Genomic DNA, 23,256 nt, shown 5'->3' with positions numbered 1-23,256 from the left:
ATCACCACATGGGCTCAGGAACACTTCAGAAAACCAGTGTCAGTAACTACAGTTCGTCACTACATCTGTAAGTGCAAATTAAAACTCTACTATGCAAAGTCAAAGCCATTTATCAACAACACCCAGAAACGCCGCTGGCTTTGCTGGGCACGAGCTCATCTAAGATGGACTGATGCAAAGTGTAAAAGTGTTCTGTGGTCTGACGGGTCCACATTTCAAATTGTTTTTGGAAACTGTGGACGTCGTGACCTCCTGACCAAAGGGGAAAATAACCATCCAGATTGTTATAGGCGCACAGTTCCAAAGCCAGCATCTGTGATGGTTTGGGGGTGTATTAGTGCCCAAGGCATGGCTAAATTACACGTCTGTGAAGGCACCATTAATGCTGAAATGTACATACAGGTTTTGGAGCAACATTTGTTGCCATCCAAGCAACGTTATCATGGTTCAGTGTTACAACAGCGTGGCTTCATAGTAAAAGAGTGCGGGTACTAGACTGGCCTGTCTGTAGTCCAGACCTGTCTCCCATTGAAAATGTGTGGCGCAACATGAAGCCTAAAATACCACAACTGAGACTGTTGAACAACTTAAGCTGTACATCAAGCAAGAATTGATTAAGAATTCCACCTGAAAAGTTTCAAAAATTGGTCTCCTCAGTTCCCAAACGTTTACTGAGTGTTGTTAAAAGGAAAGGCCATGTAACACAGCAGTAAAAATGCCCCTTTGCCAACTTTTTTGCAATGTGTTGCTGCCATTAAATTATAAGTTAATGATTATTTGCAAAAAAATATATGTTTCTCAGATCGAACATGAAATATCTTGTCTTTGCAGTCTATTTTGGGGCGGTATAGCTCAGTTGGTAGAGTGGCCGTGCCAGTAACTTGAGGGTTCCGGGTTCGATCCTTGCTTCAACCATCCGAGTCACTGCCGTTGTGTCCTTGGGCAAGACACTTTACCAACCTGCTCCCAGTGCCACCCACACTGGTTTAAATGTAACTTACATATTGGGTTTCACTATGTACTGTAAAAACACTTTGAGTCACTAGAGAAAAGCACTATATAAATATAATTCCACTAATTTCATTTAATTTAATGTAGGTTGAAAAGGATTTGCAAATCATTGTATTCTGTTTTTATTTACCATTTACACAACGTGCCAACTTCACAAGCAGCAACAGTTGAAAAATGTGTGTGTATGATTAAAAAAAAATACATTACAAATTACTAATAATATAGATTTGTTTTTAAAAATATGTATATCTTTTTTTAGTCTTTTTAAAGAAAATATATGCAAATTATGAGAACTTTATTATGACACCACCTTGGCCACACCCCAACCAGTCCTAGACACGCTCCAACCACCACAAGTATATTGGCAATGTGTAAGAAACACTGGCACTACTGTATCGCCAAAACACTTTGTACTAGAAGTGTGAGAGTAACTGATATGTTATCTTGAGTCCTCTTTTCTATGTATTTTGTATTGTTGGTTTTTATCATGTACAACTATGATTAATCTTTATAAAATGTGTTTTGCAATAATATTTTTGATATCTGTAACATGGATTATTTAATTTAACGTATGCACGGACAATAAGACGCAACTCTTTTCCTACGCTTTGAACCTGCGACTTATACAACGGGGCAGCTACTTCATTGATTGTTCTTGGCCAACAGCCATAATATTTAGTATTCAACAAATAGTTTTCATAAAACACAAGCAGAGACACTGAAAAGGTTTTTTATTGTTTGGGCTATGGCGCCATCTTTTTGTTCCCTTGCTGCACTGTTTCCTTTTGTTTAGTGCTTTGAACCGGAAGCACAAGCGCAGTTCCGTCTGCTAGTCATCCACAGTCTTTCTACTCGTATGATTTCTTCACTCATCACTCCAAGCAACGTTGTATGTTAGATATAAGTGCTTACATGCATAATAGTAGGTGCTTTTGTAAGGTAATCAGGGTAGCGTCGTTTTGTATTGTTTCAGTTTCACAAATTCCTCAGTAAATTCACCAACACCTCACCGTAGAGTTAGTGAGTCTGTTTAGCTGATTGGAGAGCTACCTTCTGCAGCTAGTGGGTCCAAGACGATGACTTCTGTTTTGTTTGATCAACCGTTTACTGCCGTGTGACAAGCACTGTTTGGAAATAATTATGATTAATGTCAAACGTTTACAAAATCTTTCTGCGTAAATAACTCATTTTACAATTGTGGAGGGGGCGTGGTCGGCGCGTCTCCTGCGGGAAGGGCGTGTGCAGGCTACGAAGCAGCTGACAGGTGAGTGGATTTCCCAACTGAAGCGGGTTATCTAATCACCTGTCTCCCTTATTAGGGGTGCCCGAGGCCATGATGAGGGGAGGAGAGCAGAGAGAGCGGAAATAAAAGAGAACGCACATGCGAGCGAGAGAGAGACAGAGATCTGAAAAGACAAATAAAAGACTTGTTGAACCCTGGACTGGAGGTCCCCTCAATCCGACAACAAGCCATCAATCTGTCAATCCTTTCCGTGTCCGAGCCAGGTAAGGTTCCACGTGTTGAGTCAAATTATGCTATAGGCATAATTTGGTGCGGCTAATATATTGAAAAATATTTTTTTCTTGTAAAATGTTGTACTTCATACTGGAACGCTCTATAGTCCGCAAAATACGGCCTCATTTTTCTTATGGGAAAAATTGCTTTGGTTTTCATCACTATATGGTTTAAAATTGATAAAAACTGACATACTTTTACTTAATCCTCAAATATTTTGATCACGTCAATGATTTGCCTTCTGTCGAGTTTCCTTTTTAGCAAAATAGATTACAGTTGGTTGACAATTTTTACTGGCTAAACAAACAATAACGGTAAACACAATACAATCATTATACAAAACCCAAAACCAGTGAAGTTAGCACATTGTATAAATAGTAAATAAAAACAAAATACAATGATTTGCAAATCCTTTTCAACCTATGTATATTCAATTGAATAGACTGCAAAGACAAGATACTTAACGTTCGAACTGGAAAACGTAGTTGTTTTTTGCAAATATTAGCTCATTTGGAATTTGATGCCTGCAACAGGTCTCAAAAAAGCCTGAGAAAGCTGAGGAATGCTCATCAAACACTTATTTGGCGATGAGTCCGCCTGCAGGAGACAGGCGGACCGGCTGGCGTCCTGGTGCAGCCACAACAACCTAGAGCTGAACGCCCAGAAAACAGTGGAGATGATCATGGACTTCAGGAAAGTCACAGCCCCACCATCCCCCCTCACCCTGATTGACTCTCCCACCCCCGTCTCCATTGTGGACTCCTTCCGTTTTTTGGGCACCACCATCACCCAAGACCTCAAGTGGGAGCCGACCATAAGCTCCCTCATCAAGAAGGCCAGCAGAGGATGTACTTCCTGCGGCAGCTGAGGAAACTTAAGGTGCCGACCGAGATGCTGGTGCAGTTTTACTCAGTCATCATCGAGTCCATCCTGACCTCCTCCATCACCGTGTGGTTACCCGGCGCCACAGTCCAGGATAAGCATCGACTGCAGCGCATCGTACGTTCTGCTGAGAAGGTGATTGGCTGCAAGCTCCCATCCCTCCAGGACTTGTTCTCCTCCAGGACCAGGAGGCGTGTGGGTCGGATCACAGCTGACTCTTCTCACCCTGGACACAAACTATTCTCCCCTCTCCCCTCAGGCAGGAGACTACGGTCCATCCAGACCCACACCTCCCGCCACCTGAACAGTTTTTTCCCCTCGGCCATCAGGCACATGAACAATAACTCCTAACAGTAGCTCCTTGAATTCCTTGTAAGTCTATAACAAGATCTGATAGGTCAGTTCCAGCTCTTGTTATTACCAAATCTGTGTTATATGTGTTTTATGTTGCACAATTGCACCAAGAAAAATTCCTAGTTTGTGAACCCGTTCTCAAACAATGGCAATAAAACTATTCTGATTCTGATTTGGAACATCCCACAGGTGAACAGGCTAATTGGGAACAGGTGGGTGCCATGATTGAGTATAAAAGCAGCTTCCATGAAATGCTCAGTCATCCACAAACAAGGATGGGGCGAGGGTCAACACTTTGTGAACAAATGCGTGAGCAAATTTAGGGATTTCACCATCTGCGGTCCGAAATATCATCAAAGGTTTCAGAGAATCTGGAGAAATCCCTGCACGTAAGCGATGACATTATGGACCTTCGATCCCTCAGGCAGTACTGCATCAAAAAGCGACATCAGTGTGTAAAGGCTATCACCACATGGGCTCAGGAACACTTCAGAAAACCACTGTCAGTAACTACAGGGGGTAAGCAAAGTGAAAGCCATTTATCAACAACACCCAGAAACGCTGCTGGCTACGCTGGGCCCGAGCTAATCTAGGATGGACTGATGCAAAGTGTAAAAGTGTTCTGTGGTCTGACGAGTCCACATTTCAAATTGTTTTCGGAAACTGTGCCGTTGTGTCCTCCGGACCGAAGAGGAATAGAACCATCCGGACTGTTATAGGCGCAAAGTTCAAAAGCCAGCATATGTGATTGTATAGGGGTGTACTTGTGCCCAAGGCATGGGTAACTTACACATCTGTGAACACACCATTAATGCTGAAAGGTACATACAGGTTTTGGAGCAACATATGTTGCCATCCAAGCAGCGTTATCATGGACGCCCGTGCTTATTTCAGCAAGACAATGCCAAGCCACGTGTTACACAGCGTGGCTTCATATACATTTTTTTGCAATGTGTTGCTGCCATTAAATTCTAAGTTAATGATTATTTGCAAAAAAATTTAATTTTCTCAGTTCGAACATTAAATATCATGTATTTGCAGTCTATTCAATTGAATATAAGTGGAAAAGGATTTGCAAATCATTGTATTCTGTTTTTATTTACAAATTACACAAAGTGCAAACTTCACTGGTTTTGTGTTTTGAACATTTCAAATGGTGAGATAACACACTAAAGCTTTAACATGAGTTATTGAATATCCCTAATATCATATGATGACCATTGTGACCTCACAACTTTTGGTTGCGCACCTGACTCTCACTTGCTGAAGACAATAAATACAATTTTTAAAAGGAACGCAGTTTATCGTTGGTCCACATAGCTTTTTAGCCGTAATTCATATGAAGACTATTGTAAAAATTGTAAAAATTAGCACAATATTGTTGCCCTTAGATTGTAGTCTATCCATTCTCTATACCGCATGTCCTCATTTGGGTCACAGGCAAGCTGGAGTTGACCGTAGTCCTCACAAAAATACCTCTATCGCAGTCCATTGCCTTCCGCCATTCCACCACATTTATACCAAAATAAATGACAGGAAACCTTAACAAACTTCTACTTTTCTGTACTTGTGGTAAATAACTTTTGATTGCACATCGGACCTTCAGGTGGTAACCACGGTATAACAATAAATACCATCATTAGATTTTAAAATGATAACCCTGCAAAATGCTATGACTCAATTCAATAAACCACATACCATTTTATCTCTAATCAACAATTTGGGAAGGGCAACATTTATATAAAAAACCCTGAAAATAAGAAATCTGACAAAGCATGGTCTGGTTTGACCTTTAAGTTAATTTAGTTCTTTGGTGGGATGTGTTTAAAATCTACAAAGTCCTTGCTTGGATATCAGCCAGTAATTTTAGAATGTTTGGATATACAATGGAACCCAAATGGTGTGACCTTTGACAACAAAGATCTTAAAAGAACAAGAACTATTTCCGACAAATATAAATCATCTCGGAGTATTTATCCATCCATCTCTACTGCTTGTCCCTCTCAGTGTCGCGGGTTCGCAGTGTTCAAAGATGGGTTAGGATTTCAGGGACATAGCCATGCAACCATACTGAGAAACACTCTGTGGAGGGGGCGGGGGGTGGCCTGCGGGCCTGCAGCGGAACGGGGTGTGCCAGGACCGGCCTTGAAGTCAGCGACAGGTGCATAGATGGCCTAGGTGGGCCTTGTTGTATAATCACCTGTCGCTCTGTATAAGCAGCAGCCGGGAGGAGAGAGGGTGTTGGAGCTGGAGCGAGAGCACGAGCGACAGCGAGAGCAACGAACGGACAATTGTTGGAAAGCAAGCTGCGGAAAAATCACAAATAAAAACTCTATTGTAACACTGATGGCAATGCTTGGTGGTCTGGAGGACCCACGGGAGGGCAACCTCCACACACTCATTTAGTGCTCCCCAGAAATGCTGTGCGTTTAGGTTTTTTTTGTAAAATTCAAGACTAGACGTGATCAGCAAATGTTGGCACTTTCATTGGAATGCAATATACTTCTGACCCCTCCCTTTTTAGGTCCCATTGCCAAAGTCCTGACAGTGTGTGATTGAGGACTCCCTAACAGGAAATAACGCATCTTTTCAGCCAAAAATTGTTTCCTCTGAGAGTATTTCATTTGTTTTTATCAGTGAAAACAGCTGTTGGAACATAGCCATGCACCCAGATGGAAACATGTTCTCTGGGAAGGATTTAGGAAGGCCAAAGGTGAAGTCACACATCACTATCAGATATATACTTGTAATGGTATTTTTTCATTTTCTCATTTCAAAAACGCACATTCTGTTACCTGCAGGAGGAAATCAAAGAGTGCCATTTTGCTCCATTCAAAGTGATGGATGGTAGAGCAGCTGGAGGCTGGCTTCGGAGTGATATTCTTCAGCCAGCACCTCTGTTTTAGTGATCGCTGGTACTCGCCCCAAGTTAACCTCACAGCGTCATCTGGGTAGAGCGAGGGTTTCCATGCCACTACAGGACTGGGCTGGCCATCTAAAAAGGGAGGACAGATAAAACAATGGAGCGTAAGCCTGTGACAAAATTACCTATAAAGACCGACCTGGCGATTATACCTGTCTTCTTTTCTGTGCCCAGATTGCAGCCTATACCAAGTGGGCTTGCTAGGTCACAGAAAAATTAACTTACTTGTTTACCAATCTATGTACCATATTTTTCGGACTATAAGGCGCACTTAAAATCCTTTCATTTTCTAAAAAATTTACAGTGCGCCTTATAACCCGGTGCGCCTAATGTATGGAATCATTCTGGTTGTGCTTACCAACCTCAAAGCATTTTATTTGGTACATGGTGTAATGTTAAGTGTGACCATAACAGTCACACATAAGAGATACTTGTAGACTGCAAGATGACTCAAGTAAACAACACCAACACTTTTAAGAGATACTTGTAGACTGCAAGATGACTCAAGTAAACAACACCAACACTTTAAATGTTCCCTTGAGAATATAGAACATTACACACGGCACTCAAAAATCTGTCAAATTGTTTTAGTATGACTTTGGTAAGCTATGAAGCCGCACCGCTTGATGGATCGTCAGAGCATTACGGCTACCGTAGTCAGTCATATTGTGCTACAACATACGGGTATTATGGTGTGTACAACTGGGCTATTCAACTACATAATGAAGGGGGCACAATTTCAAGAGCCCAAGGGCCGGACTTCGAAATGTGGATGTTTCATCAAAAAGTGCCTCCGCAAGTTATATTTCTTTGGGACTGTGTTTACTTAATTACAAAGTAAACACATTGACTTTCACACTGCACTGTCAATAAATTCATTATTCTGCCCTCGCTACTCGTTTCTAGGGTGTGCAGCTAGTTAACAGTATGAAGAAACATAAGCTTGAGAAGTTATGTTGAGGATTGATGTTCCTTCTTTTAAATTATTTTATTTCCTTAGTTTTATTTCTTACACTTCTTCCTTCATTTAGGTTTGTAAGACTGAAAATATAACCATAAAATAAACGTAACAAAAGAATAACACCAATGTACAATGGCCAACGCACGCACATTTTCACGACTTATGCAGATCCCAAATATACATTAGCAGATACCAGAAAGTAAGAAACGTTGGTTTTGCATAATATTGCGAAACAAAATGCCAGATAATATGTTTGCTACTAAGTGCCATTTTGGGTTGTTTTACCCTAAGCAAGTGTTGAAGTCATTGTTTTCTCGCAGACCTTTTAAGCAACGGACACATTGATCCAGACAAGCAGCAACAATGGTAAAAATCCCAGTAGATGTTTGACCAAGTTTCATCATAAAACTTGGTCAAACATTTGTAAGTAGATATCATTTGTATTTTACATAAATACTGTCCATCGGGTATTTTACATAAATAATGTCCATTGTGTATTTTACATAAATAATGTCCATCGGGTATTTTACATAAATAATGTCCATTGTGTATTTTACATAAATAATGTCCATTGGGGATTTACACAACATTTACGCACCTAACATTGTATGTGACTATCACTATTAGCGTTGTCTCCCTCTACTGGTCAAATTTAGCACTACATTTATTAAACGAGGCTTGATCGTTACTCAGACAAAAAAACAACACAAAGTCAGCATTTTCGTTACAAAACAAACTAAACATCTTTATGCACAAATTATATCTACTTACAAATGTTTGACCAAGTTTTATGATGAAACTTGGTCAAACATCTACTGGGAATTTTACCATTGTTGCTGCTTGTCTGGATCAATGTGTCCGTTGCTTAAAAGGTCTGCGAAAAAACAATGACTCCAACACTTGCTTAGGGTAAAACAACCCAAAATGGCACTTAGTAGCAAACATATTATCTGGCATTTTGTTTCGCAATATTATGCAAAACCAACGTTTCTTACTTTCTGGTATCTGCTAATGTATATTTGGGATCTGCATATGTCGTGAAAATTTGCGTGCGTTGGCCATTATAGTCTGTGCCGTCACCGTAGTCGATAGGCTTCTTCTTTTTTTCAAACATCTTGTTATGGGGCATTCATCCTCCGCTGTTGCAACTTCTAATATGAAGTAGTGTAAAGTTCTTACTTATATCTGTCAATAGACTCGCTATGTAAGCGCTAAAAACGACCGGTGTAAGTGTGTTTACTTAATTCACACAATGAACTTTAGTTATTAGAGAGTTCCGGTCGGACGTTTTTTCACAGGACACATTTCCGGCGTTGTTGTTGCACTAGTGAGCCACAGATGAGGAGATGCTGCTCCGTTTTTTTTTTTTTTTCCCTTTTGTGTCCTGTCCAGCTTCTCAGGCAAATCATATAGTTGATGTAGATGCCCATGTCGGCTGTTCAGATTTACTTTACAAAAGAGAAGTGTAGGATACTTCTCTTGTTGCCTTATTTGTATTTGACTTTATTAAATGTATTTATATTATCATTTAGTGCAGCCGGGCCGGAGCAGGAGGGGATAGAAAGAGAAAAAAAAAGAAGACAGAGGGGGAAATTGTGGGGACAAGAGGGGGATTAGACAGAGAGACAAAAACAACAACAGCAAACAACAACAACAACAACAATAGAGCAACATCAGCAAATATGACATGTACAAATATGATGGTAAAAGTAATAGCAAATAAGCAGTTAGCGAAAAATAAAAAATAATACAGAAATGACAATGAGCATTATTACACTACAAATGGATCAATACAAATACCAATAGAAATAGCGCTATTGATAATGAACAATACCAATAATTTACCTTTATTATCAACAATACAGTTGTTTAAATGCAACAATACATATACGTAATGATAACTTGAGATACGAAAGAATGCAGAAAATTGGAGGGGGAGAAAGAGAAGCAACCTACATTAACCTTGTAGATTGTTATAGTCACAATAGGTTAAGCTTTGTCAGTGTGCCATGTGTTACACCCAGTTTACCCTAGGGCAACAACGTTAATATATGTTTGATGAAACGTGATTATGTGCATGAGTGTAAGTATGCATATGTACTTGTATATGTACAGAATGTGTATATGTGTTTGTACAATGAATGTATATGTACAGAATGTGTATATGTGTTTGTACAGTGAATGTATATGTACAGTATGTGTATGTGTATGTTTGTATATTGAATGAGCGTGTGGATGTACGAACATTAGGTAGGTAAATATGTACTGTATTTGTGTATGTATGTGGGAGCGTAGGTACCTATGTACGTATGTGAGCATATGTGAATTTGCATGTACAATACATTCGACTCCCAGAGTGCGTGGGAGCCAGAGCACGGCCCCATCACCCCCGAGAGCCCAACCCACAAACAGGAGGCGTGGTGCCCAGGGAACCAGGGACCACCGCCCCCACGCAGCCAAGCCGGCCAGCGACAGGAACCCCAGAGCCCGACCCACCGTACCGCCCACAAGGGCCAGCAGCAGGCTGCAGACAGACGCACCCGGCAGAGGACAGGGCACGAGAAAAGCAGGGGACAGCCAGACCCCAAGCCAGCGAGAGACCACACCCCACACGGGCAGAAAGGCGAGACGCCCCGCCCGAGGGACCCAGAGACTCCCCGCAACCGGACGGGAAGACCGCCCCCGCCCCACCGGCAACCGGGCCCCCACGAGCCCACCCCCCACCCCCGGAGAGCGCGGCGAGGCCAGCCCCCGGCCACCCCACCCAAATCGGCCGCCGCAGGACCACCCAGGCACAGGGCCACGGGAACCACCCACCCCACCCGCAGGGACCCCAACGATGGAGATGGAACAACCAGCAACCGCCCCGCCGAGCCCCCCCCCTGAGGAAGGGGAAAAATTAAAAAATAATATTAATAAAATATATTAAAAAATAAATAAATAAATTAATTAATTAATTAAAAAAAAAGAATTAAAAGAAGATCACAGACATGCTGACAAACAAGGTCACTACCCCAGCAACTGGCCGACTCGCAGCACCTCGGAATACCTTGCAGCACCAAGCTACCACAATAGACGCAGGGACTAGGCCCAACAGGCCCCGACCAAGACGGGCACCCGGAAGGGATGGACAGCGGGACCCAGGAGCTCCAGACACGCAGTTCGGATGCAGTAGCCTGAGGCGTCGACCCCCGTCTGACAGGCAGGCCCAGAGCGTACCCCCAGAAATATACATACATACATACATATATACATACACATACACACATACATGTATACATACCCACACATACACATATATACATATACATACACATATGTACACATACACATATATATACATACATACATACACACACATATACATACATATACACAGTTCGTCAGCCCCGACAGCCATCACGTGCGCGCGCTGCCACCAGTCACAACATCAGCCACACCCCTGCACCAGACCCAGCAGCCACGGGCGCCCACACCACAAACAAACGGCAGCAGAAACAGCAGCCGCAATAACCCCAGACAGCCAGCACCAGCCAATCAAATCAAAGCGATCAAAAAAAAAACTGCGACCAGCAACCACACGCCACCAAGACCACGGAGACCAGCCGGCGCCAGCCCGCCAGTCAGCCCGAACGCCAACACGCAAACAAGAGACACCAACACCCCCCCCAACCAAAAGGCCCCCCACCCCAACCCAAACCCGCACAAACACACCACCGCCCAAACAACCGAGACACAGCATCCAGACCCCACAGCGCAAGGTCGGGCCACACGGGCACGGACCCCACCCAACAGGAAGTGAGACCCGCGCGACACCACACACAAATAAATAATAAGATTTAAAAAAAATAAAAAAAAATAATAAAATTAAAAAATAAAATAAAATAAAAATAAGTAAATAATAAAAATAAAAATAATAAATACATAAAAAATAAAAAATATATATAACAATAATAAATGAATAAAAGCCTGGCAGGCCACCAGACCGCAGTCCCCGCCGGCCGACGAGGCAATGAGGGGTGCGCCGAACCCCAAACCCCCCATGCATGTGTACAAGGCCCCCAGAGTGTCTACTGTGTAGTTAAAATTAGGAGGTCAGCCGTTACAGCCGACCTCCAGTCCCTATTGATGTGTGTACTGTAGCGTGAGTGAGATATGTATGCTTGTGGGAACTAATAATTCGATTAAAATTGGGGGACATCAAGGTCATGGTGGGTCCCAACCAAGCCAAGCCCCCCAAATCCTAAGTGTCTAATATGCAGCTAAGATTGAGGGATGGACGAGCAGGGGACAAGACAGGAGGACTGGAGCCCCATTGGAGGCATCCTCAACCCCCCGCCATGCCTCCCCGCAGGACAATCCCCAAAGTCCTATATATGTGTGACTGTGTGCGCTATAAGTAGGAGGAGTAGAGGGCCCGGACATCCCCCCAGTCCACGCGGCCGACAACCAGGAACTACGGCCAGGAGGCCGCCATCCCCCGCCACAGCCCGTGACCCACACCAGACCACTTTAACGTGACGCCACGCGAGCCCTCCCCCCGCCAAACAAAGCCATCCCCCGCCCGCCCCAACACAACCCTGCAGAGCCCATACCGGCAACCAAACGCAGAAAAACCGCACAGCCCCCACGCCCAATGCAAACACCGCATCCCGGCCATCCACACAGCAACGTGCCCATACGAGTCCCGGCCAGGGGAAGGAGCCCCCCAACGGGGTAAGAAGCCAATGCATCCCGTCCGCCCGCCAGCCCCCAAACCAGCCGGCAAGCCAACGCCAGCCAGCCCCACAACCCCACAAGCGCACAGACACCAGCCACAGTCCCCCAACCACTCCAACCCAACACAGCGATGCCAACCGCTGGTATCACCGCAGCAACCATCACCACCACCGCCCGTCCGCAGCGTAAACACCCGCGGCCGCCGAAACCAAAACAAAAAAGCGACCGACCCCGTAAACCACAACAACGCACACCCCCGGCTACCACCGAGGCCACCAACCCACCCACCCCAACTCATCCACAGCCAGGCCAATTGAGCCACCGGACATCCACACCCATGCACACACCTACACATTCATATACACATACAAACACACATACATATATGCATATACATATACATACACATATACACACGCATGCATATACATATAAACATACACATCCACACATATATACACATTAATACACCCACACACATATACATAAGCCCACATATACACAAACACATACATACACAACACACAAAAATAAAAAAATTAAAAAAAAAATAAAAAAATAGAAAGAAAATAAAAAAATAAAATAAAAAGAAAAGAAAAGAAAAATAAACCCTTTAAATAAAATAAAATAAATAAAAATAAACAAGAGGCCTGGTCGCCAACAGTGCCCAACGCCACCAAACCCCGCAGCCCTTCCCGCACGTCCAGGCCCCCCCCGCCCACCACCCACCAGGCATCCCATCCGGCAAAAAGCCATAAGGGCCCAGCCCTGCGCCCACAGCCGGCATGCCACGGCACCTCAGCAGACCCGGCGCCGCGATCAGCAATGCACACCGGGGCAGCGACACATACATATGTACCTACATACATACACACAGATTCCACCATACATACAGGTAAAAGCCAGTAAATTAGAATATTTTGAAAAACTTGATTTATTTCAGTAATTGCATTCAAAAGGTGTAACTTGTAGATTATATTTATTCATTGCACACAGACTGATGCATTCAAATGTTTATTTCATTTAATTTTGATGATTTGAAGTGGCAACAAATGAAAATCCAAAATTCTGTGCGTCACAAAATTAGAATATTACTTAAGGCTAATACAAAAAAGGGATTTTTAGAAATGTTGGCCAACTGAAAAGTATGAAAATGAAAAATATGAGCATGTACAATACTCAATACTTGGTTGGAGCTCCTTTTGCCTCAATTACTGCGTTAATGCGGCGTGGCATGGAGTCGATGAGTTTCTGGCACTGCTCAGGTGTTATGAGAGCCCAGGTTGCTCTGATAGTGGCCTTCAATTCTTCTGCGTTTTTGGGTCTGGCATTCTGCATCTTCCTTTTCACAATACCCCACAGATTTTCTATGGGGCTAAGGTCAGGGGAGTTGGCGGGCCAATTTAGAACAGAAATACCATGGTCCGTAAACCAAGCACGGGTAGATTTTGCGCTGTGTGCAGGCGCCAAGTCCTGTTGGAACTTGAAATCTCCATCTCCATAGAGCAGGTCAGCAGCAGGAAGCATGAAGTGCTCTAAAACTTGCTGGTAGACGGCTGTGTTGACCCTGGATCTCAGGAAACCGAGTGGACTGACACCAGCAGATGACATGGCACCCCAAACCATCACTGATGGTGGAAACTTCACACTAGACTTCAGGCAACGTGGATCCTGTGCCTCTCCTGTCTTCCTCCAGACTCTGGGACCTCGATTTCCAAAGGAAATGCAAAATTTGCATGGTTGGGTGATGGTTTGGGGTGCCATGTCATCTGCTGGTGTCGGTCCACTCTGTTTCCTGAGATCCAGGGTCAACGCAGCAGTCTACCAGCAAGTTTTAGAGCACTTCATGCTTCCTGCTGCTGACCTGCTCTATGGAGATGGAGATTTCAAGTTCCAACAGGACTTTGCGCCTGCACACAGCGCAAAATCTACCCGTGCCTGGTTTACGGACCATGGCATTTCTGTTCTAAATTGGCCCGCCAACTCCCCTGACCTTAGCCCCATAGAAAATCTGTGGGGTATTGTGAAAAGGAAGATGCAGAATGCCAGACCCAAAAACGCAGAAGAGTTGAAGGCCACTATCAGAGCAACCTGGGCTCTCATAACACCTGAGCAGTGCCAGAAACTCATCGACTCCATGCCACGCCGCATTAACGCAGTAATTGAGGCAAAAGGAGCTCCAACCAAGTATTGAGTATTGTACATGCTCATATTTTTCATTTTCATACTTTTCAGTTGGCCAACATTTCTAAAAATCCCTTTTTTGTATTAGCCTTAAGTAATATTCTAATTTTGTGACGCACGGAATTTTGGATTTTCATTTGTTGCCACTTCAAATCATCAAAATTAAATGAAATAAACATTTGAATGCATCAGTCTGTGTGCAATGAATAAATATAATGTACAAGTTACACCTTTTGAATGCAATTACTGAAATAAATAAAGTTTTTCAAAATATTCTAATTTACTGGCTTTTACCTGTATATACAAACGTACACACACCCACATACACGCGTACCCATATATAATTTAACAGAATAAGTTAAATATATTAAATAGATTAAAAAATAATAATAATATATATATATATATATATATATATATATATATATATATATTTATATACATACATACATACATATATACATACACATACATACACACATACATACATATATACATACATACATATACATATATACACATACACATACATACATATATACATATATATACATATAAAATAAATTAAAATAAATAAATAAAATTAATAAAAAAATAAGGGCAGAGTAAAACACAGGAGGGGGACTCCCGCAGGGCAGTCGGGCAGCACCGCCGGGGCCCCAACAAGGGAGGCAAGCAGTCCCCCCAACCCGGCACCAGGCAGGCCCGCACAGCCGCAGCGCAGGGCGACCCCGGGCAGACCCCGCCCCGCACCCCAGGGGAAGGAGGAAGCCCACGGACACCCAGAGCCAGAGGGGCATGAGCCGACCCCCGCCCGACAGCGGCAAGACCCCAACCCCACGGGCGCAACCCCCCGCCCAACCACCCACGGGAGGGACAGCCCCCCCAACCAACCCAAGGCGGCCGCCCACAGCCCCACCCACACCCCAACACCCGCGCCCAGGCACCTCCACCCACCCCCAGCCACCAGACCACCCACGGATCGGCCCGCCAGGCCGGAACCAGGAAACACACCCCAGGCCCACCCGACCCCGCGGCACACGGCCCCCCCGGCACCCAGGACCCCCCACCCACGGAGCAAGACCCCCGGGACAGAGCCCCAGCCCCGGCCCCCAAGGGAGTCAGGTCAGAAAATTAATTAGCGGTGCCCAAAGAGATCGGAATTCTGTCAGTTGTTGGTTTGATTCAGCAGACATTCTTTCCATAACTACATAATCTAATAAAATGTTTTTGTAAAGGTTTATACATAAATTATTTTTTGATTTCCAATTTATGAGAATAGTTTTCTTGGCGATGCCTAACGCATTTATAAGGAGGTATGTTTTGTTTATATCAAGATCAGTTGCGGAGAGATCACCCAACAGGCAGAGTGCGGGGGAGATGGGAATAGGAATCTCTAACGCTAATGATAGGTTCTCGCACACTCCAAGCCAAAAGTTACTCACGGGAGCACAGGACCACATTGAATGCAAGTAATTATCTATCTTATTATCTGAGCAGTGTACACAGATGTTAGAGTCAGCTAAACCCATTTTATACATTCTTAGACCGGTGTAATGTATTCTGTAAAGTATTTTGAGCTGAATCAGTCGTACATTTGGATTCTTAATCAAACGAGTAGTATTGAGGCATATTTGTTTCCAGAATTCTGGGTCACAGCTTGTTGATACGTCTGAGTGCCATTTAGAAGTTGGAATACTTATTGTGTTATCTATTTTTGATAAGAGAGCATATACTTTGGATAAAGCTTTGGGGGCAGATGTTTTGAAGAGTTTAACGGTCGTAGGATTACTTTCCCATGTTGTTTTGTTGAATCTTGCGCTGATTACAGATTTGATTTGTATATATTCTAGAAATTTATTAGGATTGATTGCATATTGTGTTATTAAACTTTTAAAAGAGATAAAACTGTTTGCATTGATGATATCCCCAAGGCATCCGACTCCCTTATCATACCATGTTGGAAAGTTCAATGGCTTCTTGTTTAAAAGAAAATCAGGATTATTCCAAATAGGCGTAAATTGGCATGGAGTGAGCGGGGACCCAGTTATTTTCAAAAACTCCCACCAAGCTGTTAAGGTAGTGCGTATATTAATACTTTTAAAGCAGTTGTGTTTTCGGAGAATTTGGCTAATAAAGGGCAAGTTAGAAATTGGGATCTCCTGGCTAAGTGATTGTTCAATCTCTAACCATAAACTATCTAATAAAGTGGGATTGATCCATTTTAATATATATTGTAGTTTATTTGCAAGGAAATAATAGGAAAAGTTTGGGAGTTCTAGACCCCCATGTTCTTTGGGTTTTTGTAAAGTTTTAAGGCTGATTCGTGCTGGTTTACTCTTCCAAAGAAACTGATTGATGTGTGAGTCTAGTGACTTAAACCAGATTTGAGAAGGTTTGGTTGGAATCATTGAAAATAGATAATTAACCCTAGGCAAGACCATCATTTTCACGGTAGAAACCCTTCCCATAAGTGAGATTGGCAGTGTTTTCCAACGCGCCAGATCATCCTCAATCGATTTTAAGATTGGGGAGTAATTCAAGCGATTCAGATCTGACAATGTGGAGGAAATATTGATTCCCAGGTATTTAATGTTCCCTTTATGCAGTGGAATCGATGAGGTGCTCTGAAAGTCAAAATTAATTGGTAACACAGTAGATTTGGACCAGTTGATGGAGTAATCTGAAATAGAACTGAATTTATTGATAAGTGAGATTGTATCTTGAAGAGAAGAATGTGGATTTTGTAAGAAAAGTAATACATCAGCATAAAGGCTTATTTTATGATGAACGGTTGCAGTATGGATGCCTTTAATATTTGCATGCTGTCGATTAGCGGTTGCAAGAGGTTCAATAAATATAGCAAACAGTCACGGAGAAAGTGGACACCCTTGCCTTGTGCCCCTCATAAGATTAAACCTTGGAGATATTTGGCTGTTCGTTCTAACCGAAGCTGTAGGAAAACTATATAGGACCTTAATCCATTCTATAAATGAGTCTCCAAATCCAAATTTCTGTAGAGTAGCTAGAAGAAAATTCCAGTTCACTCTATCAAATGCTTTTTCAGCATCTAATGAAACAACAGCTGTTTTTAGATTATGAATAACAGAATAGTCTATCACATTGAGTAGACGGCGAACATTGTTGGACGATTGTCTCTCTTTGATGAAACCTGTTTGATCAGGATGTACTATATATGGAGTGACTTTTTCTAATCTTTGAGCTAATACTTTGCAGATAATTTTAAGATCAGCATTAATCAGGGAGATTGGCCGGTAACTGCATGGAAGTGTTGGGTCTTTATCAGGTTTTAGCAAGAGACTGATCGTGGCAGAGTTCACATTTGGAGGAAGGAATGAGTTTTCTTTAATCTCTAAAGCCATTTTCGTAAATATCGGAGCTAGCAGTGACCAGAATGTTTTGTAGAACTCCACAGAGAACCCATCAGGCCCTGGTGCTTTATTGTTTGGCATCTGTTGAAGAGCATCGTGTAGTTCGCCTACAGAAATAGCAAGATCTAAATTTGATACCTGCCTTGTATTCAATTTAGGTAAGTCTATACCATTGAGAAATGTCTCAATGTCTGAAAGAGATGGGTCAATCTGGGGTGTATACAAGTTTCTGTAAAAGTCTCTAAAGATGGAGTTAATTTCCTCAGGAACGTGTGTAATGTTCCCAGCTGAATCCTTGATGGAAGGTATAGAGTTTTTTTCTTTGTTTAATTTTAGTTGGTTAGCCAAATATTTGCTTGGTTTATTGTCATGTTCAAATTTTTCTAAGCGTAACCTCTGGAGCAGGAATTGACTTTTCTTATCAATTATTTCTCTTAAATCTAATTTGAGTTTTCTCAGTTTGTTCAGAGTGTGATCATGTTGTGAATTCGCATAAGCTAATTCTAATATTTTTATTTCATTTTCAAGTTCCTGCTCTAGTAAACGTTCCTTTTTTTTCTTGTATGATGAATAAGAAATAATTTTTCCTCGCATAACTTCTTTTGCCGTCTCCCAGAGAACGCACGCCGTGATTTCTGGTTGATCATTAAAATCTAAAAAATCTGTCCATTCTTTCTCAAAATAGTTTAGGAAGTCTGGGTCCTTTAGTAATGATGTATTAAGTCTCCATTGTTTGATAGGTGCAGTGATAGTTTTGTTGGTGAGGGAAAGTGAGACAGGTGCATGGTCACTGATGATGATAGGATGGATGTGAATGTTTGAGATGTCAGATAAAATTGAGCTACTAGTTAAAAAGTAATCAATGCGAGAGAATGAGTGGTGAACTGGAGAAAAATAAGTGTATTCCCTAAGAGTGCGGTGATAAGAACGCCAGGCATCGCAAAGACCATAATCCTTCATATATTGCTTAAGTATTACCACTGACTGAGACTCACGGTGACTCCCAGTCACTCTGGACCGATCTATATTTGGATTAAATACTAAGTTGAGGTCCCCTCCTAGAATCAAGCAGTGGTTTGAGTGAGGAGAAAGTGAAGAGAAGAAAGTGTGAAAAAAGGAGGGGTCATCAACATTTGGACCATAAATGTTGGCGATACATAAGTTTCTCCCGTCAACAGAAATATTAAGAATGATGTATCTTCCCTCTATGTCAGTAATGGAGTTATGGACTGTAAAGTTGACCTTTCTACTTATGAGAATGGCTACGCCTCTATGTTTGGAGTTGTAACTAGCAAGGTATGTGTGTGGGTATTGCGATGAATGCAGTTTTGAGGTATCGGACTTGGAGAGGTGAGTCTCTTGTAGTAAAGCAATGTCTGCTTGCATGCTCTTCAAATGATTAAGAATTTTTATATTTTTTTCCTTTGACCCGACACCACGCACATTCCAAGTGACAAACTGTATAGTGGACATACTAAACTAGACTGTAACTAAGTGTGTGGATGTATGTGTGTACTTTATGTGTAAATAATGCATGTCTGTATCTAAATGTAAACCTATCATGCATATATGTAGGTGTGCAGAGTGTGTATAGTTGTGCATGTATTAGCTGTGTGTAAATGCTGATGACAACAAGGGGACACACAACAGGTGGAGAAATAGAAAGAGAAAAACAAAACAAAAAGCATAACATAAAAAGAAAAGAAGAAAGTGGTGGATTAAACAGGTAGTGAAATAAGTGACATAAAAAGGAAAACAAGAAAGTAAAATAGTAAACATGTTGGTTTACCGAAAGAAAGAGAGAGAGAGAGCGTATGGTGTTTACGTTTATGTGACGCACAGGTGTATTGTGAGCAAGAGGGGGAAAAAAAGAGAGGGATTGAAGCATAATGGAATAACAAAACAAAAAAAACAAAAAAAAATACAACATTTACCGTGTTTCAGACGCTAATAATACAGCCACGGCGTGGCTTCTGGATCACGGTAAAGTTGGCCGTTGATGAAAAGTTTATCCACCGCGATGACTGCACGGCATCCTTCGGTGATAAACTTCTTGCGAAGCGGGAACAGATGGCGGCGCCTGTCGAGAATTTCCTTTGGAAACTGGTCGTTGATGCTGAAGTTGGATCCTTTCAGCTCTCGGCCCTGGTTCCTCACCCGCTCCTTCTGCTTGAAGTGTTCGAATTTGGCCACGATGGGTCTCGGCCTCCTGTTCTCCGGCTTTTTGGCTCCAAGCCGGTGGACGCGATGGAAGGTGATGTTCCTGATGGTGTCCGCTGGAAGCTTGAGCTGGTGTTCCATGAAGGACTTGATGGTTTCCTCTGGATCTTCCTCGGTCTTTTCCGGTATTCCCGCGAAGACCAGATTGTCCCTCATGCTTCTCGCCTGGAGGTCCAACATCGTCTCCTTCATGCTCCTGTTTTCTCGAGTGAGTTGCGTCACTCCGTCGGTGAGGGATTTTACGGACTCACGAAGAGCGGCGTTCTCCTTGGCGAGAGAAATGACCTGCTGTTGTCCGAATTCCAAACTCTCTCGGATGGCTTGGAATTCCTTGTGGAGCAACTCGACAAGTGCGAGGCGGCCATCCAAACAAGTCAGCCTTTTGTCGATGGAATCCAGGATGTCGGTGAAGTTTGTGCCCGGTGGTGACACATGGCCAGGTGAGTCCTCCGGGCGGCTTCTTTTAGACGTTGGCGTCTTAGATGGTTTCCCCATGACGAGACGATCGTAGCACTCTTCGATGTAGCCTTCAAGTGCCTCCAGATTTTGATATTTAAGTTTTATTTGCTTTATTTTCTGAATGAATCAGAATTGTTTGGCAGCTGAGTGTGCCACTTGATTCTATTTTTTTTCCCCGCGTCACGTACGCTCTCTCTCGCGAGACTACAGCATTACTGACGCATCATCCACTGACCAACGAGCTGCTCCGTTTTTGATTTAAGTAAAGTTTGAATGTCACTGAAACAGTTAGCTCCATCTTTTGACACTTCTTCCACTCCCATCCTTGCACGCTACACGGCTACAACAAAGATGACAGGGAGAAGACGCTGTCAAAGTGGGGCCACGTAAATAAGACTGCCCACAAAACGGCACTTCCTGACGCGACGGTCAGAAAGTGTCTTGAAGATGATCTGTAAAACATAATTTATGTAAAATTTTGACCAAATGTTATGTACATGTTATGTAGACCACAAAGAAATGTTTTAAATTCATAAAATGACCCCTTTCGTGCGTCTTATAATTCAATGCGCCTTTTGTATGAAAACAGACCTGAATGGACCCGCTCGTCGGAAGTGCGCCTTATAATCCGGTGCGCCCTATCGTCTGAAAAATACAGTACTTACCTAGTATGGGGGTCAGCAACCCGCGGCTCTCGAACCACAAGCAGCTCTTTAGCACCGCCCTAGTGGCTTCCTGGAGCTTTTTCAAAAATGGAAAAAGATGGGGGAAAAATATATTTTTTGTTTTAATAATGTGTCTGGAGGACAAACATAACACAAACGTTCCCAATTGTTAGAAAGTCCACTGTTCAATATGTTTCTGTTTATGCTTCACTGATGAGAGTATTGGGCCAGCACCGTTTTGTCCTACTAATTTTGTCCGAAAACTCACCGTAGTTGGTTTACGTGTACAACTTTCTCTGTCACTGCCGCAGAAAGACATGTTTTATGCCACTCCTTCTTTGTCTCATTTTGTCCACCAAACGTTTTATGCTGTGAGTGAATGCACAAATGTGAGCTTTGTTGATGTTATGGACTTGCGTGGAGTGCTAATAATCCATGCTAACATGCTATTTAGGCTAGCTGTGTGTACATATTGCATCATTATGCCTCATTTGTAGGTACATTTGAGTTCATTTAATTCCCTTTACTTACCGTATTTTCCGCACTATAAGGCGCACCTAAAAACCTCCAATTTTGTCAAAAGCTGACAATGCGCCTTATAATTTGGTGTGCCTTATATATGGACCGATATTGAGCCGCAACAAACCTAAACTTCACTTTTTTTCCCCCGTAGAAGAAGAAGCGCTTCTTCTTCTATGGTAAGCAGCCGCCAACTTCATTTTCCCCCATAGAAGAAGTTCTTCTTCTACGGTAAGCAGCCGCCCCCGTAGAAGAAGAAGAAGCGCGCGGTGCATGCTGGGATATGACTGCGCAAGGCGTGCCGTTTTAATTTCCATGTGTTTGTTTATGTAAAGACCCCAAAATGGCTCCTATTAAAAGACACGCTTACGACCCAGAGTTTAAACTTAAGACGATCAGTCACGCAGTAGAACACGTCATTAACCGAGTCAGTGTCGCTGCTGCGACACTGACTCGGTTAATGACGGCTTCGACGGCTTCCGCCCAACTGTTTGATTCGGACACTGAAGAAGAAGAATTCGAGGGATTCGTGGATGAGGAATAACTTCATAAAGTGAGCTTTACATGTTTATTTTGTGTGTTGTGTTGGGTGACATTAACGTTTGAGCAACGTTGAGTTATTGATATATTGTTATTGCTCTGCACTATTTCGAGTGTTACTATATTGTGATTGCACTAACGTTTGATTTGCCGTAACAGTATCACTGTTTTTTACGTGTTTATTGAATCAGGGAAAAGTTCCCCTCCACTATGTGATATAAATGTTGCACTACATGTTATACCTTGCTGTTGTTAAAAGATAAACAAAACACCACGTCACTGACTTTACCTCGGGGAAAATAATAAAACAGCTGTTTATTCATTTTGGGAGTGAACAGAGTTGTCAGAACGCTGGTTTGTAATCTATTAATAACGTTTGACTGTATGTTTTGTTGACATTCCCTTTAGCGCAGCTCCATCTAATGGATGCATAGGTGCGCCTTATAATCCGGTGCGCCTTATATATGAACAGAGTTTTGAAATATGCCATTCATTGAAGGTGCGCCTTATAATCCAGTGCGCCTTATAGGGCGGAAAATACGTTATGTCCTTTGTGTATTTAATTTATACTTGCATGTCTCATGACACATTATCTGTATGTAATATTGGCTGCATTTCTGATTGTGTACCATGTTGTTCCAGACCACAGCAAACGTTACCATGTTGTTCCAGACCACAACAAACGTTACCCAGCTTTTAAAGATTGTAATAAATCCATTAGAAGAAGACAGTCTGTCATTTCCTTTAACTTGGGCACACAAATCTATACCTTTAGCAGTTTTGACCTAGTGCTACCTACAGTGGGTCTGGATGAAGTTTTGCCTCATTTCTATGAGAACCCTACATGTGACTGAAGCATTACGGAGTGGAGTTGGTCAATGTACGGTATCAGTGGTGCTCAAACAACCATC

The 23,256-nt window shown here is 42.6% G+C and overlaps 2 protein-coding genes across 3 annotated transcripts in view; both read right to left on the bottom strand.

Annotated features, from left to right (window-relative positions):
- Positions 1 to 23,256, bottom strand: part of LOC133617127 (Golgi-associated kinase 1B-like) — a 63,972-nt gene that overhangs the window by 26,962 nt on the left and 13,754 nt on the right. For both annotated transcript variants that reach the window (XM_061976869.2, XM_061976867.2), the window contains exon 2: positions 6,559 to 6,758. In XM_061976869.2, the coding sequence (XP_061832853.2) occupies positions 6,559 to 6,758 (200 nt within the window). The remainder of the gene's footprint in view (positions 1 to 6,558; positions 6,759 to 23,256) is intronic.
- On the bottom strand, positions 9,080 to 20,779 carry LOC140679474 (uncharacterized). The gene is made up of 2 exons (XM_072914910.1): positions 19,877 to 20,779; positions 9,080 to 9,148 (listed from the first exon to the last, which is right to left on the bottom strand). Exon 1 carries the CDS (start codon positions 20,655 to 20,657, stop codon positions 19,890 to 19,892), a length of 768 nt encoding a protein of 255 aa, XP_072771011.1. The 5' UTR covers positions 20,658 to 20,779; the 3' UTR covers positions 9,080 to 9,148; positions 19,877 to 19,889.

Source organism: Nerophis lumbriciformis, linkage group LG16 (genome assembly GCF_033978685.3).
Source record: "Nerophis lumbriciformis linkage group LG16, RoL_Nlum_v2.1, whole genome shotgun sequence".
Lineage (NCBI taxonomy): Eukaryota > Metazoa > Chordata > Actinopteri > Syngnathiformes > Syngnathidae > Nerophis > Nerophis lumbriciformis.
The sequence above is the reverse complement of the archived record's forward strand: the minus strand, read 5'-3'. Positions and strand labels throughout refer to the sequence as shown.

What these genes read in the sequence shown, in the direction of transcription:
- LOC140679474 (XM_072914910.1), bottom strand. Translation starts at nt 20,657, where the DNA reads ATGGGGAAACCATCTAAGACGCCAACGTCTAAAAGAAGCCGCCCGGAG.